Genomic DNA, 13,563 nt, shown 5'->3' with positions numbered 1-13,563 from the left:
ATCCCTCTTGTTCAAAAGTGTTGCCTGTTCTAGCCAAAGAATGCTTTTGAGAGTCCGATGTGAGCAGCATGCAAATATTTGTGTGTGTGCAGGCTGAGAGGTAGCCATAAAGCTTACAGCATCTTCATTCAGAACAAATGGAATTTACAGTTTCAATCTCTTTGGAATCATTAGAGCAGTTAAAAACTGGATATAAAATACATATTTATGAAGAAAATGCCCATAAAACTATGGGATTCATAATGATTATGAAATACTTAGTTCTGAAGCTACAAACGTATTTTAGAATCTGAATTAGAAATTTTAAGTCTTTTTGTTTTTTAAGCACATTCCTCTGATGTTAGGAATCTTAAAGGATTTCAAGTTATAAAGTAATAAATGTATGTTTGTATGTTAAACACACACATATCAGTTACCTGAAATATAAGGTTACCAGGAAAAAATTTTTTTGAATTAGCGGTAAATTGGTTCATCCAAGTTCGCAGTTTACTTTCACAACATAGGTGTACAGACAGTTTGTTTAGATGTTTAATTTTTTCCCCCATCTGTTCTGTCAGGATTATTGATTGAGCAGGAAGCCACTCCAGGGCACCCATAGCCTCCTCTTAACTGCTTGTCTTGAGAGTATTGTGTGGCCTGGCGAACAAGCTGTGAGGGAGGTGTTCCTTCAGGCTCCCAGTGAATCCTAATTGGTAAAAGAATATTGGAATGAATATGCTTTTTGGAAGTGCCCATTAGCCAAATAAATATTTACATTGGGAACTTTTAACTGATGGTATTATTTTAAAATACATAGTTTATTATTTAATGTCATTCTTTGGAATTAGAAACCATTCAAGAGCTGAGCTGTTCATGGTGATTTTTTAAAAACTTACCTGGTTGTCCTATAAATGGGAATGTCTGCATCGAATTTTACCAAATACTATCCGAATATCACCAGTACATTTAGTGGTCATTGATAACCTGCTGTGACTTCCCTGAATCTTAGATTTTTTTAGATCAGAAAGCAAAGCAATCTCTGTCTCCTGGTGGAAAAATTGAAACCAAACCTTGTTTCCTAGAGCTTGCTCTCTGTTTGGGTGTTTACTGACGTGACCTCTCATTATTTTTTTAACATTTACATTCTTGCAGTGTTCCAGATCCCCACTTGTTCTTTATCTCTGTTTGGGCATTTGTGTTAAATGCCGTTATAAAGTGAAGCTGCATCTCTGGTTACAGAGGACAAAAAGAGTAGAGGGAAGTACCAAATACTGCATTCATATTTCAACTTGATTTTAGTTTAACCATTAGTAACATTGATTTAATGGAAAAGAGATACATTCTTTCCTTTATTTCTTAAAGATAAGTCTTCCAGTGGATTGTTTCTCTGGGAGCAGCTTTTGATCTGCATATATATATCATATAATGTGGAGATATATACATATTATATATCTCCACATTATGTGATAAGTTGTTTTGTAAAGGAATTGAAATGCATTTTACCATTGTTGTACCCCTCCATTACCATTTGTCCTACCCTTTGGATCAGCCCTCATGATACTTTTTTTTTTTTTTTTTTTTAATGCTAAGGGAAAAACAATCATCAGAGGTAGCCAGAAGGAACTGCAACTCTTCGGTTAAAGACTGTCAATTTTATATATTACTGTAATTTTGGAAAAAGAAGTGTTTTGAGTAGGGAGAGAAATTATCTTCAAAAAATAATACAAAAGAGGCTATGGATTTTTCATTTCACTCTGGATTGTATTTTGAAATAATTTAGATCTAAGGAGAGAGAAAAAATGTATGAATGGTAGTAGCATGTTTTATATTATGTATCCACATGTAGAATATTATAATCACTTTTATTTTTATTTCTTGTGTATTTCATCTTCCAGCTGTTTTGAAGTAAGACTCCAGCAAAAGTCTTTCTTTTTAATTGATAGCAAAAACTCCTAGAAGAGGACTGGTGGAATTGTTAGGGTATTTTCTCCTTAAACATTGCCTAAGTTTTACATGTCAGTTAAGATAATACATTACATCACATTTGTTCAGTACAAACTGATACAACAAACAGTTCTAATTGTAGCATTATGTATGTGTATATCAATTAAAGCTCATATGTTCAGAAGCAAAACCACTTTGAGAATCCATGTTCATTTTACAAAGCTAAATAAAATATATTTTATTTTATCAAACAGATTTTTTTACAATGCAGTTTTATTTTTCAGTTGCTTATTTCTCTTCAAAAAATAAAACCCCTTTTTAATGTACTCCCTTTCCCTTCTGGCTGCAAACCAGGTATTTAAACAAAAATAAAGGATTGCCAGTTTTGCCAGCTGGGGATGAGAACCCGGCTGGTGAAATGTGGGTTCGGGAGGCAGTTAATCCAGCTTTTATGCTTTTTATGGTTTTATGAAAAAAGAGGTTAAAAACCACATTTGGCTCTTTTTGTGTGTGCGCCACTGTTTTGTTGGTGGTGTAGGAATGTAGTAAAAGGTTACTTAGTGAAAAGATTAAAAAATTTTTGTGCCTAGGTAAAATCCTGCATCTATTAGATAAAGGCCTACAGACAGTGCAGTCTGCTGTTTGAACACGGCATAGATTCAAAAGTCACTGGTCTTTCAGAATTATATATATATATATATAGCCTTTCCCTTTAAGTATACAGTAGAATTCCTTCTGCTTTCTTATTTTCTGTATGTCTCATATTATTCATTTCAAACAAGAAATTTTAAGTATTTTTGGCTAAGGTAGAAACTAGAATTTGCTGTTTTCCCCAAAAATATCTCAGTTTGTTATTTACAAAAGGGTTTTGGAAAATATAGAAACGGGACTTGTGTTTGTGTATTGTCAGTGCAGCTCCCAGTTATCTTTAGCCACAAAACGGTAATGTACAACATAATCAATGTGATTAAGAGCGCTGTCTGTTACACAGGAAAATCAGTAAGAGAATAAATCCTACGAGTTCTCATCACAAGGGAAGTATTCTGTAATTCTTTAATTTTTTATTTGTACATGAGGTGATAGATGTTCGTTAAAGCCACTGTAGTAATCCCGATGTCGGTCTTGGTAAAACTGGAAGGAAAAATCTGTTCAGGGAATTTTAAAACACTGCTGAATCTTTGGGTAGCGTCTTTTGTAATTTCTTGAAATTATATTCTTCTCCATCTCTACTCTATCCACCAAAGTGTCTTTCCTAGTCTTTATAATAATCACAGTGTAACTGTCAAAAATATCATAAGCCATTCTATGAAATTATGAGTAAATCTTAAATAAAAGTCACATAGGAGTCATCTTCAACAGTGTATTTACTTAAACTTGGAAAGTTTAGGAGTTCCCGTCGTGGCACAGCAGAAATGAATCCAACTAGGAACTGTGAGGTTGCAGGTTCGATCCCTGACCTCGCTCAGTGGGTTAAGGATCCGGCGTGGCTGTGGTGTAGGCTGGCAGCAATAGCTCCGATTGGACCCTTAGCCTGGGACCCTCCATATGTTGCGGGTGCGGCCCTAAAAAGGCAAAAGACAAAACAAAAAAAGAAAAAAGAAAAAAAATTCAGAACATGAGTACTACATAGTTCTGTGTCACATTTTCTCTAATATAATCAATTATAGGATCTTTTAATTGATAAATTTCATGTATATGGTTTTCTTGATCTGTTTATCCCAAGGCTAAAAGGATCAGCTAAAATAACCTTTAAAAGGTTATTCAAAATAGTAGCTTAGGAGTTGCCGTCGTGGCGCAGTGGTTAACGAATCCGACTAGGAACCATGAGGTTGCAGGTTCGGTCCCTGCCCTTGCTCAGTGGGTTAACAATCCGGCGTTGCCGTGAGCTGTGGTGTAGGTTGCAGACGCGGCTCGGATCCCGAGTTGCTGTGGCTCTGGCATAGGCCGGTGGCTCCAGCTCCGATTCAACCCCTAGCCTGGGAACCTCCATATGCCGCGGGAGCGGCCCAAGAAATAGCAACAACAACAGCAATAACAACAACAACAACAAGACCAAAAAAAAAGTAGCTTAATATAAAATATTGAAAGATCCAAATAGATAAGGATAATTACACTGGATGAGGAAGACTCCTAGTAAAAAGGTAAATTGAGTTTTTCCAGGACAAATGGCAAGTTATCATGTTTCAGTTTGAACACGTTACTCTAACACAGCCTAACACATACTTGCATATTGTTTCTTAGTAAATTTGTTTTGCAGGTACTGTGTTTTGGGAAATAAATTTAAGTGCTATATATATATATATATATATATATATATATATATATATATATATATATATATATATATACCACAGATATTGAGTCCATGATTTTTTACTGTTTGTGTTTTAATAGAAATTTTTGTTGCGAGGTACTGAAACTTTCCTAAAGTTTATTACAGCCCAAACAAGAAATCTTGATATTCGCTTTGTCGACTACATCTTTTCTGAAAGAGTTGAAGCATGTCAGAGCCTTCAAAAGTGACCGTATTTATTTTCATGGCTGCCCTGCCCTGGATTCTTCTCGAGTACATTGCCTTTGTTTACTTCTGTCTTTCCCTGTTTGGTTTGTATCAGATAGTCCTTCCCAGTGCCAGAGTCTGTTAGACACATTGTATGCTATGTGATCAGCACAGTTTATCTCTGAGTTGTTACTTAACTTCTGCATTAGTGGAACCAGAAGGCAAAATGAAGTAGGGCAAAGAGAAAAGGTACAAACATGCAGTAGTTTTCATTTGATCCCCAAGGCACCCATATACTCACTTCCTTAGAATCTGTTGCGTGACCTCTGTGGTACCCAGTCATTTCTGAATGCATATGAAACATTTCACGTATTTGGTGTGATTTGTATCTTTTATAGGATGCTTCATAGTGTAAATGTCAAGATGCCAGAATAGCCTACCTAAGCTTTGAAAGTCGTGGTTCATTTTTATGTAAAAACCTTTTGTTTTAAAAATAATGCTTTAAAAGTTAATGTGTAATAGTTAATCTTTTACTCTCTGGGCCCCCCATGTGGACTCAGCCTCTGGCAGCTGCCTGCGCTGATGAAAACCAAAGACTTGGGGGTGGCTGTGGCCTGCGCTCCTGGGACAGACCCAGTGGGCTCTCCCCAGAGCGGGAGGGTGAAGGTTGCAGGAGCTCATCGCTGAGCTTGGCCACGGACGCCACTTGGTGCCTCGTGGGTGCCAGCCAGGGTGGTGGGCGGCCAGGCCGTGACTAGCCCCTTGCTGCTGCCCGTTTCCTTTCCTAAATGCCATCCCTATTCAGGGTCCGATCCCATGTTCTGTGACCAAATAATTAACTTATATTTTGTGTGTTTGGGTTTTTTAAAAAAATGAATAATTTTAATAATTAATCTTTCACTGGTTTTCCTTTCAGGTGTTAGAAGATAACGACTATGGCCGAGCCGTGGACTGGTGGGGCCTTGGGGTTGTCATGTATGAAATGATGTGCGGGAGGTTACCTTTCTACAACCAGGATCACGAGAAACTTTTTGAACTAATTCTAATGGAAGACATTAAATTTCCTCGAACACTCTCTTCAGATGCAAAATCATTGCTTTCAGGGCTCTTGATAAAGGATCCAAATAAACGGTAAGCCACAGATAACACGCAGGGGGTGCTGATGAATGTGGTTAGAAATTGTGATATGGAAATTAAGTCAAACATAACTAACTCCAAGAAGCAATGTATTTGGTGTACACATCTTCCCACGGAGGCGCTGACTTATTTTTAACTGCATAATATAGAACATTTCAAAGATTTCCTCAACTCTTTCCTAACTTGGAAGTTTGATACAGATTTTACCAAATAAGGATTCTGAGAGTGTTATGAGCAAACAATTTTTTTAATTGCCATGGTGCTTGCTGTTGTGGAGATAGGAGGATCCCTTTTTTTTTCCTTTCAGTCTCTGGCCCTTGATGTCTATGCTGATTTCTGTTATAAAAAGGATGGAACTGTCTTTTACTCTCCTCCCACGCCAACCTGTTATCTAACTACTTTTTTGTTTGCCATTTGAAGATAATTCTTTGCCATGAAAGGATTAATGGCAAAAAATCTTTACATGCTTTGTGTTTCTATTCTCGTAGCAACACTGTGACCTGAAGAATCCTCAGCTCTTTGCTTAATGAGCTATAGTATTCTTTGTTCATATTTATGTATTTATTTACACATACATTTTATACGTCAGACATAAAATTATTAATTTTAAAATATCTCTCAGGAGTTCCCGTCACGGCTCAGTGTTTAACGAATCTGACTAAGAACCATGAAGTTACGGGTTTGATCCCTGTCCTCGCTCAGTGGGTTAAGGATCTGGCGTTGCCCTGAACTGTGGTGTAGGTCGCAGACACGGCTCAGATCCAGTGTTGCTGTGGCTGTGGTGTAGGCCAGCAGCTACAGCTCCAATTCAACCCCTAGCCTGGGAATCTCCATATGTCGCGGGTTTGGCCCTAGAAAAGACAAAAAGACAAAAAAAAAAAAACTCAGTATATGTGTTTATATGCACATGTATATATCCACTGTTCCATCTACATATATACGCATATTGGCATTTCTCTGAAAATCTCTTAGATTGTAAGCTTCTTGAGTGTAGACAGTTTCAAATTTTGGTTGATCTTTTGTAACATCTCATAGTGTAAACACCTTTTTATTTTGTGAAGAACCATTCAAGTGTTGTGTAGTCGTAGTAACTGAGATCTTAGATAGGTGTTGCTCTCGGTTCCCTTTGATTGAGGAGAAAGTGAAGCCCAGGGATGGCCAAGTGATTTATCCTAGTTCTCATATAAAATTCGTGTAGAACAAGAGTAGAAATCAAGTTTCCTTTGCTATTTGGATTTCTCCTGTATCTTCTTTACAGTGTACCGTTTTCTTCAGGTTTTGAAATGTGTTCCATGTGATGTGATTATTTCACAAGTATTGTCACAAGTGGTACTTGGCTGTAGATAATCTTTAAACAGAGCTAGGATTTCCATTTTATCTATTTGGTATTTATTTATTCTGTCTTTTGTCTTTTAGGGCTGTACCCATGGCATATGGAGGTTCCCGGGCTAGGGGTCCAATCAGAGCTGTAGCTGCCAGCTGCCAGCCTACACCACAGCCCACAGGCACGCCAGATCCGAGCCACGTCTGTGACCTACACCACAGTTCACGACAACGCCGGATCCGTAACCCACTGAGCGAGGCCAGGGATCAAACCCGCAATCAGATTCGTTTCTGCTGCACCACAAGAACTCCACTATTTGGTTTTTAGATCTAATGTTTGCCTTAGGTTTCAAGGGCAGTGACTTTTCAACCCATCTTTTTCTTCCGGCTCGCTCTTCTGGCTTTCGTGTCTGTGTCTCATTCATTTCTTTTGTCCTCATTTTGCCCACTCCAGCCCTGCAACCCCCTCAAGGATAACACATAGTAGGTATTTAATAATTGCTGAATACATGTGAGCTACCTTTCTAGAATGTTAGTAACTTGTTTGTGGCCCAGGACAACTCTTAAAGTTTTGTCTACCCAGAGGTTGGTATTATCTAAAGAAATTGTGATATTTTTAAACTATCTGTTATTTCCTTTTAAGGTAGATATGTCAATCCCTCCCCTGCTACATTAAAACATTGAGAATGCAAGGATGACTAAGATGAATAGTCTCTGCTCCAGATGTTTGTAGAATCCTAGGTTCAAAACATATGTTCAGAGGTGCTCAGGTGAAACAACATGCAAACGCCATTGAAATTATTAGCTGTCTAAGGGATTGGAAGACTTGAGTTGGCTCATGAAGGAGTGGAATTTGCAGTTACATTCATGCAGAGAATTTTACATGTAAGGAACAGCTAGGATTCCAGATGCACATGGCCTTTGAGAAAGTCAGCACCCAGAGAGTAGAATGTGAGTTGGGTAAGACTAGGAGATAAAGTTGACATGTTCAATTGGAAGGACCTCATGTTTTTCTTAGAAAATATTTCACCTTTATTTAGAAGGAGGTGAGAAGCCACTGAATTATTAAAAGTAAGGGATGGTGTAGTAAGATTTGTGTTATGAAACGGTAACTGGCAGCTTTGCCATAGATAGAGTGCAGCAGTGGGAGGTCAGGAGCAGGTAGGCAATTTAATTAAGAATCCGTATGGAACTGCCCAGGTAAGAGATGGGGTCTTTCCTAAGCAGTGGTAAATAGCATTAAATAGGACTTTGTGAAATTTGTAGAAATGGTGAGGAAGTGGAAGGAGTCGGGGATGCTCTGAGTTTCCCTAGTCAACTAGGGATGACTAGTTTGGAGAATGGAGTATTACTTTTTTTTAAATTTTATTGGAGTATAGTTTATGTACAAAGTTGTCATTTCAGGCATACAGCATAGTAAAGCCATTCCTTTATACATATGCATATATATATATACACATAGCCATTCCTTTTCAGATTCTTTTCCCATAGAAGTTATTACGTCATATTGAGTAAATTTCCCTGTGCTCATCCTTGTTACCCCATCTATTTTATTTTATTTAAAAATTTTTTCTCATTCTTTTTTTTATTACTCAATGAATTTATTACATTTGTAGTTGTACCTTGATCATCACAATCTAGTTTTATAGGATTTCCATCCCATAACCCCAGCGCATCCCCCACCCCCAAACTATCTCCTTTGGAAACCATAAGTTTTTCAAAGTCTGTGAGTCGGTATCTATTCTGCAAAGAAGTTCATTGTGTCCTTTTTTCAGATTCAACATGTCAGTGATAGCATTTGAGGTTGGTGTCTCATTGTCTGACTGACTTCACTTAGCATGATAATTTCTAGGTCCATCCATGTTGTTAAAAATGCCAGTGTTTCGTTCCTTTTAATGGCTGAGTAATATTCCATTGTGTATGTGTACCACATCTTCTTGATCCTCTCCTCCGTCGATGGACATTTAGGTTGTTTCCATGTCTTGGCTCCCTCATCTATTTTATATATAGTAGTTTGTTTATGTCAGTCCCAACCCCCTAATTTATCCCTCGCTCTCCACATTTCCCCTGTGTTAAATGTAAGTTGTTTAGAAATCTTTGAGTCTATTTGTGTTTTGTAAGTTCTATTGTATCTTTTTTTTTAGGTTCCTCATATTAGTGATCTCATATAATATTTGTCTTTTCTCTTACTTCACTTGGTATGGTAATTTCTAGGTCCATCTACATTGTAGCGTATGGCATTATTTCATGCTTTTCTAATGGCTGAGTAATATTCCATTTTCTATTTGCACCATGTCTTCTTTATACAATGAGAATGGAGTAGTATTAACAGCAGGAGTAGTCGGAGGAGGCTTGGTGGGGTGGATGTTGATAATAGTTTTGTGTATACCAAGCTGAGGTTTCTATAGAAAGCCTAGATGTCAGGCAGGCAACTAAAATAATTCCAGTGCTTAATAGGAACACAATAGATGAATATATGGATCAGGAATCTGTAGATAGCGAGGAGGCAGCTGGACTCATGAGAATGATAGAGTAGAATATAAAGAGAAGAAGACCTAGAACAGAATCTTGTAAAATGTCGACGTTTAAGAGGTTGAAAGAAGGGAAAGATCCAACAGAAGATGGTGAAAAATCTTTGGAAACAAGCAAATGTAGCACTTATGGTATCTATCCCTCCTCATTATTCCTATTCAGCTATTTTACATACTGACTGATTTTTTTTTTTCTGGTACTCTGCTGAATTGCTGTCAGTTCTCTCCAAGCGCTAGCTGTCATCTTGCTCTTATTCCTTATTATTTATTACTTTGTGATTACTCTGTTAGTATCTCCTTTAGCTTCCTGGGCAATTTTGTAGGAAAAGCATCACCTTAAGTTGTATTCAGTAACACAAGGAAAATGTAAATTCCATGATATTTCTAATAATCCATAACCCATAGTAGCTGAGGATTCATTTGGCTTTCCATTATGGGAATTTGATACTCTTAAAAATATCCTAGTGAAAATCATATTTTGATATTACTTTGAAATCTTAAATTGTATATTAGGGCATCATTGACATTGAAATTTTTGACAGTTTCACACTTTAAAGAAGCTTGTGTTAAAGAATCTCTCCCAACTTCTAAAATGGCAGCCTCAGATTGTATTCTTAGACTTTGTATAGTATTCGTGATCTATACTTAAGATTTATATGTATTTATAAATATAGATTAAATGCTGGCTATATCCAAAGCCAAACTATTGCTAGAGAACTGAGAAGTGACAAAAAAAAAAAAAAAAAAAGAATAACCAAACCTGGACTAAAATCTTTTATTAATAAAATAATTATGGTTCTCTATTCTAACTCCCACCTCATCTATCATCTCATATATAATTCAAATTGAAAACATTATTGAAATAAACAGTAACATAAGTGTAATAAACTACTTCTGAGTTTCGATTTTTCTCATGCGTACTACTTTGATGCATACTTTGAAATGTTAAATAATTCTTTTCAGAAGCATTTTTTCTGGTGTTTTTGCTTTTCTGGCTCCCTAAGCACAAGCTTAAAATGCTTTTTGGATAATCCAGGGCTGATCTCTCCCCTCAAAAGAATTTGCATTCTACCAGGGGAGAGACAAACTCAACTTAAAATAGAAAGAAAAAGAGTGAGGCCAGGAAGTGCCTAGTGTTAACTAAATACAGAGTTGCCAGTCTGAACGTTCCAAATATGAACATAAGTATTATGATCTAAAAGTGCCATATCAGGGGTGTGGTTTAGTCTATGTGGACCTTGAGATAGGAGACCTAATTAATGAGAACCACAGATCGTCCCTACAGATACTGAGATACCTACCAGCTAATGGTTTTATTTTCCATTCTGACAGTGTGTCAGAGGATCCTGGATTATTCCAGAATTCGTTAGAATTGTATAACTGTTTTCTAGGACCTACTTGTTGTTCTTCCCACCTAGTGCTGTGTTGGGAGTTGGCGTTGTGTACCAGCTTATAATAGCTAGTTGTTAAATTTCAAGAATTTTGTGAACTGGTTGCTTAATACAGTCATTATTAAAAATTAAGTTATGCAAACTTACAGTTAAATCAAGAACATTAATTAACATCAAAGGGAAAAAGAATTAAAATCCATTGCTCTCTAACAATGTTAAATTTTATGTGTGCTTTTGAGGTAACGTATATTTTGCTCCTGTATTTTGAGGTTAGAAATACTGCATGATGTTTTGCTTCTGCACATCTCTTCCTTCTGTGTTGAGTGACATCAGGTTGGTAACTAGGAGTTGGCCATAGTGGGAGTATTTATGTCACCAAAATTGGCAAATACTGTAAAGTTGGGGCTTGAAGTACTGTTTTGTTCTTTGTTTCAACTTAAAGTGATAGGGAAACATTAATAAGTTTAAATTTTTTTCAAACTTCAGTCATTGTTTATTAAGATTTGCTTTTTCCTTATATCAAATTTGAAACTAGATTACTCTAATAAAGTCAGTATTAAAAGATTTTATTCATGAGTAAATATTCAATTTTAAAATATTAATTTCTTTGTTTAAATTATAGTTGATATACAGTATTAAGCCAATTTTTTTGTACAGCAAAGTGGCCCAGCCATACATATATATATACTTCCATCATGTTCTCCTCCATCATGCTCTCTCCCAAGAGATTGAATATAGTTCTGTATGCTGTACAGTAGAACCTCATTACTTACCCATTGTAAATGTAGTAGTTTGCATCTGTTCACTGCAAACTCTCAGTGCATCCCATCCTGCCCTCCTCCCACTTGGCAGACACAGATCTGGTCTCTCTGTCTGCGAGTCTGTTTCTATTCTGTAGGTAAATTCATTTGTGCCATGTTTTAGATTCCATGTATAAGTGATGTCATATAGTATTTGTCTTTCTCTTTCTGCCTTACTTCACTTAGTCTGAGAATCTTAGTTGCAGCCAAGTTACTGAAAATGGCATTTTTTTTCTTTTTATGGCTGAATAGTATTCCATTGTATATATGTACCACATCTTCTTAATCCATTCATCTGTCAATGGACATTTAGGTTGTTTCCATGTCTTGGCTATTGTGGATAGGGGTGCATGTATCTTTTGAATTATAGTTTTGTCTGGATAATATGTCCAGGAGTGAGATTGCTGGTAATTCTATATTTAGTTTTCTGAGGAACCTGCATGCTGTTTTCCATAGTGGTTGTACCAATTGACAGTCCACCAGCAGCGTAGGAAGGTTCCCTTTTCTTCACACCCTCTCCAGCATTTATTATTTGTAGACTTACCAATGATAGCCATTCTCATTGGTGTGAGGTGGTACCTTGTTGTAGTTTAGATTAGCATTTCTCGAATAATTAGTGTCGTTGAGCATCTTTTCATGTGCCTATTGGCTATCTGTATATCTTCTTTGGAGAAATGTCTATTTAGGTCTTCTGCCTGTTTTTCAATTGGGTTGTTCCTTTTGTTGTTTTTAGTTGTATGAGTTGTTTGTATATTTCGGAGATTAGGCCCTTGTTGGTTGTATCATTTGCAAAGATTTTCTTCCAATCTGTGGGTTGTCTTTTGGGTTTTTTTTGGTTTGTTTTTTATGGTTTTCTTTGCTGTGTAAAAGCTTTTGACTTTAACCAAAGCCAAAACAAAAACTTTCAAGTTTAATTAGGCCCCCTTTGTTTATATTGGTTCTTAATTGTCGTTATGCTAGGAGGTGGATCAAAGAAGATATTGCTAATTTACATCAAGGAGCATTCTGCCTATGTTTTTCTCTAGTTTTAGAGGATCTGGCCTTACATTTAGATCTTTAATCCATATTGACCCTCTTTTTGTGTGTGGTGTTAGAGAATGTTCTGATTTCATTCTTCTACACGTAGCTGCCCACGTTTCCCAGCACCACTCGTGGAAGAGACTGTCCTTCCTCTGCTACAATACAGTTTAAATTTTAAAATCTGTTGTATCTGTATCTGTTACTTTGTGAACAGCACAAAAATGAGGAACTAGTCTCCCACTCTTCCAGAGCTCTTAACCATTCAGCAAAGAAGTTACTCACATAACTGACAACTTAAATTCTGACATATGTCTCTGTTGTATCACTTTCATCTTAGTCTTTACCGTAAACAGAAATATTAGCCAATATTCATGTCAGAACTACTTATGAGTCAGTTGGTGGCTTTGGAGTTCAAATCCAAATGTTTAATTTATAATAACAAACATTGTATGTTTTAGTATTCTTTGTAAATTTTGTGCTTCACATTTTTATATCATTAAAATTAAGAATAAATGTATAGATCACATGCATTATATCTGCATAATTTCCCCAGACAGCTGATTGTTAAGTGCACATCATCCCTAACCATGAGTAAGATCCAATGAAACTTGCTCTATCAAATTCATATTTAAATAATTGCCTTTATTTTCTTTTCCTCATTCTTTCCCTGCCGTTTCTTTTTTCTCTTTTTTCTCTTTCCCTTGCATCTTCCTTCTGTTTTGTTTTTCTCCTTCTTTCTTCGTAGTGACTAGTATGCACCGTGTGAAATTGAGAAAGCAGAAAGTACCTGAATTTCATGTTGTGTCAGGTATTAGTTGAAGAAGAGTACCTTCAAAGATGGGATGGGTGTATTTTTAAATTTTTAATCCATATTGAAACTTGCATAGCAAATTACATCTCAGCGATATTTCATGGATTAAATTTGTCATTTCTATGGA

At 36.5% G+C, this 13,563-nt stretch overlaps 1 protein-coding gene across 6 annotated transcripts in view; it reads left to right on the top strand.

The window, feature by feature from the left end:
- The window catches only part of AKT3 (AKT serine/threonine kinase 3), a 305,530-nt gene that overhangs the window by 241,953 nt on the left and 50,014 nt on the right, over positions 1-13,563 (top strand). For all 6 annotated transcript variants that reach the window (XR_007131198.1, XM_047754920.1, XM_047754918.1 and 3 more), the window contains one exon: positions 5,340-5,554. Coding sequence is in view for 5 of the 6 variants with exons in the window: in XM_047754920.1 (XP_047610876.1) it covers positions 5,340-5,554 (215 nt within the window). In the remaining variant the exon portion in view is untranslated. The remainder of the gene's footprint in view (positions 1-5,339; positions 5,555-13,563) is intronic.

The sequence above is a fragment of the Phacochoerus africanus genome, chromosome 12, assembly GCF_016906955.1.
Source record: "Phacochoerus africanus isolate WHEZ1 chromosome 12, ROS_Pafr_v1, whole genome shotgun sequence".
In the NCBI taxonomy this organism is placed as follows: domain Eukaryota; kingdom Metazoa; phylum Chordata; class Mammalia; order Artiodactyla; family Suidae; genus Phacochoerus; species Phacochoerus africanus.
This window is presented reverse-complemented; position numbering and strand designations above follow the sequence as displayed.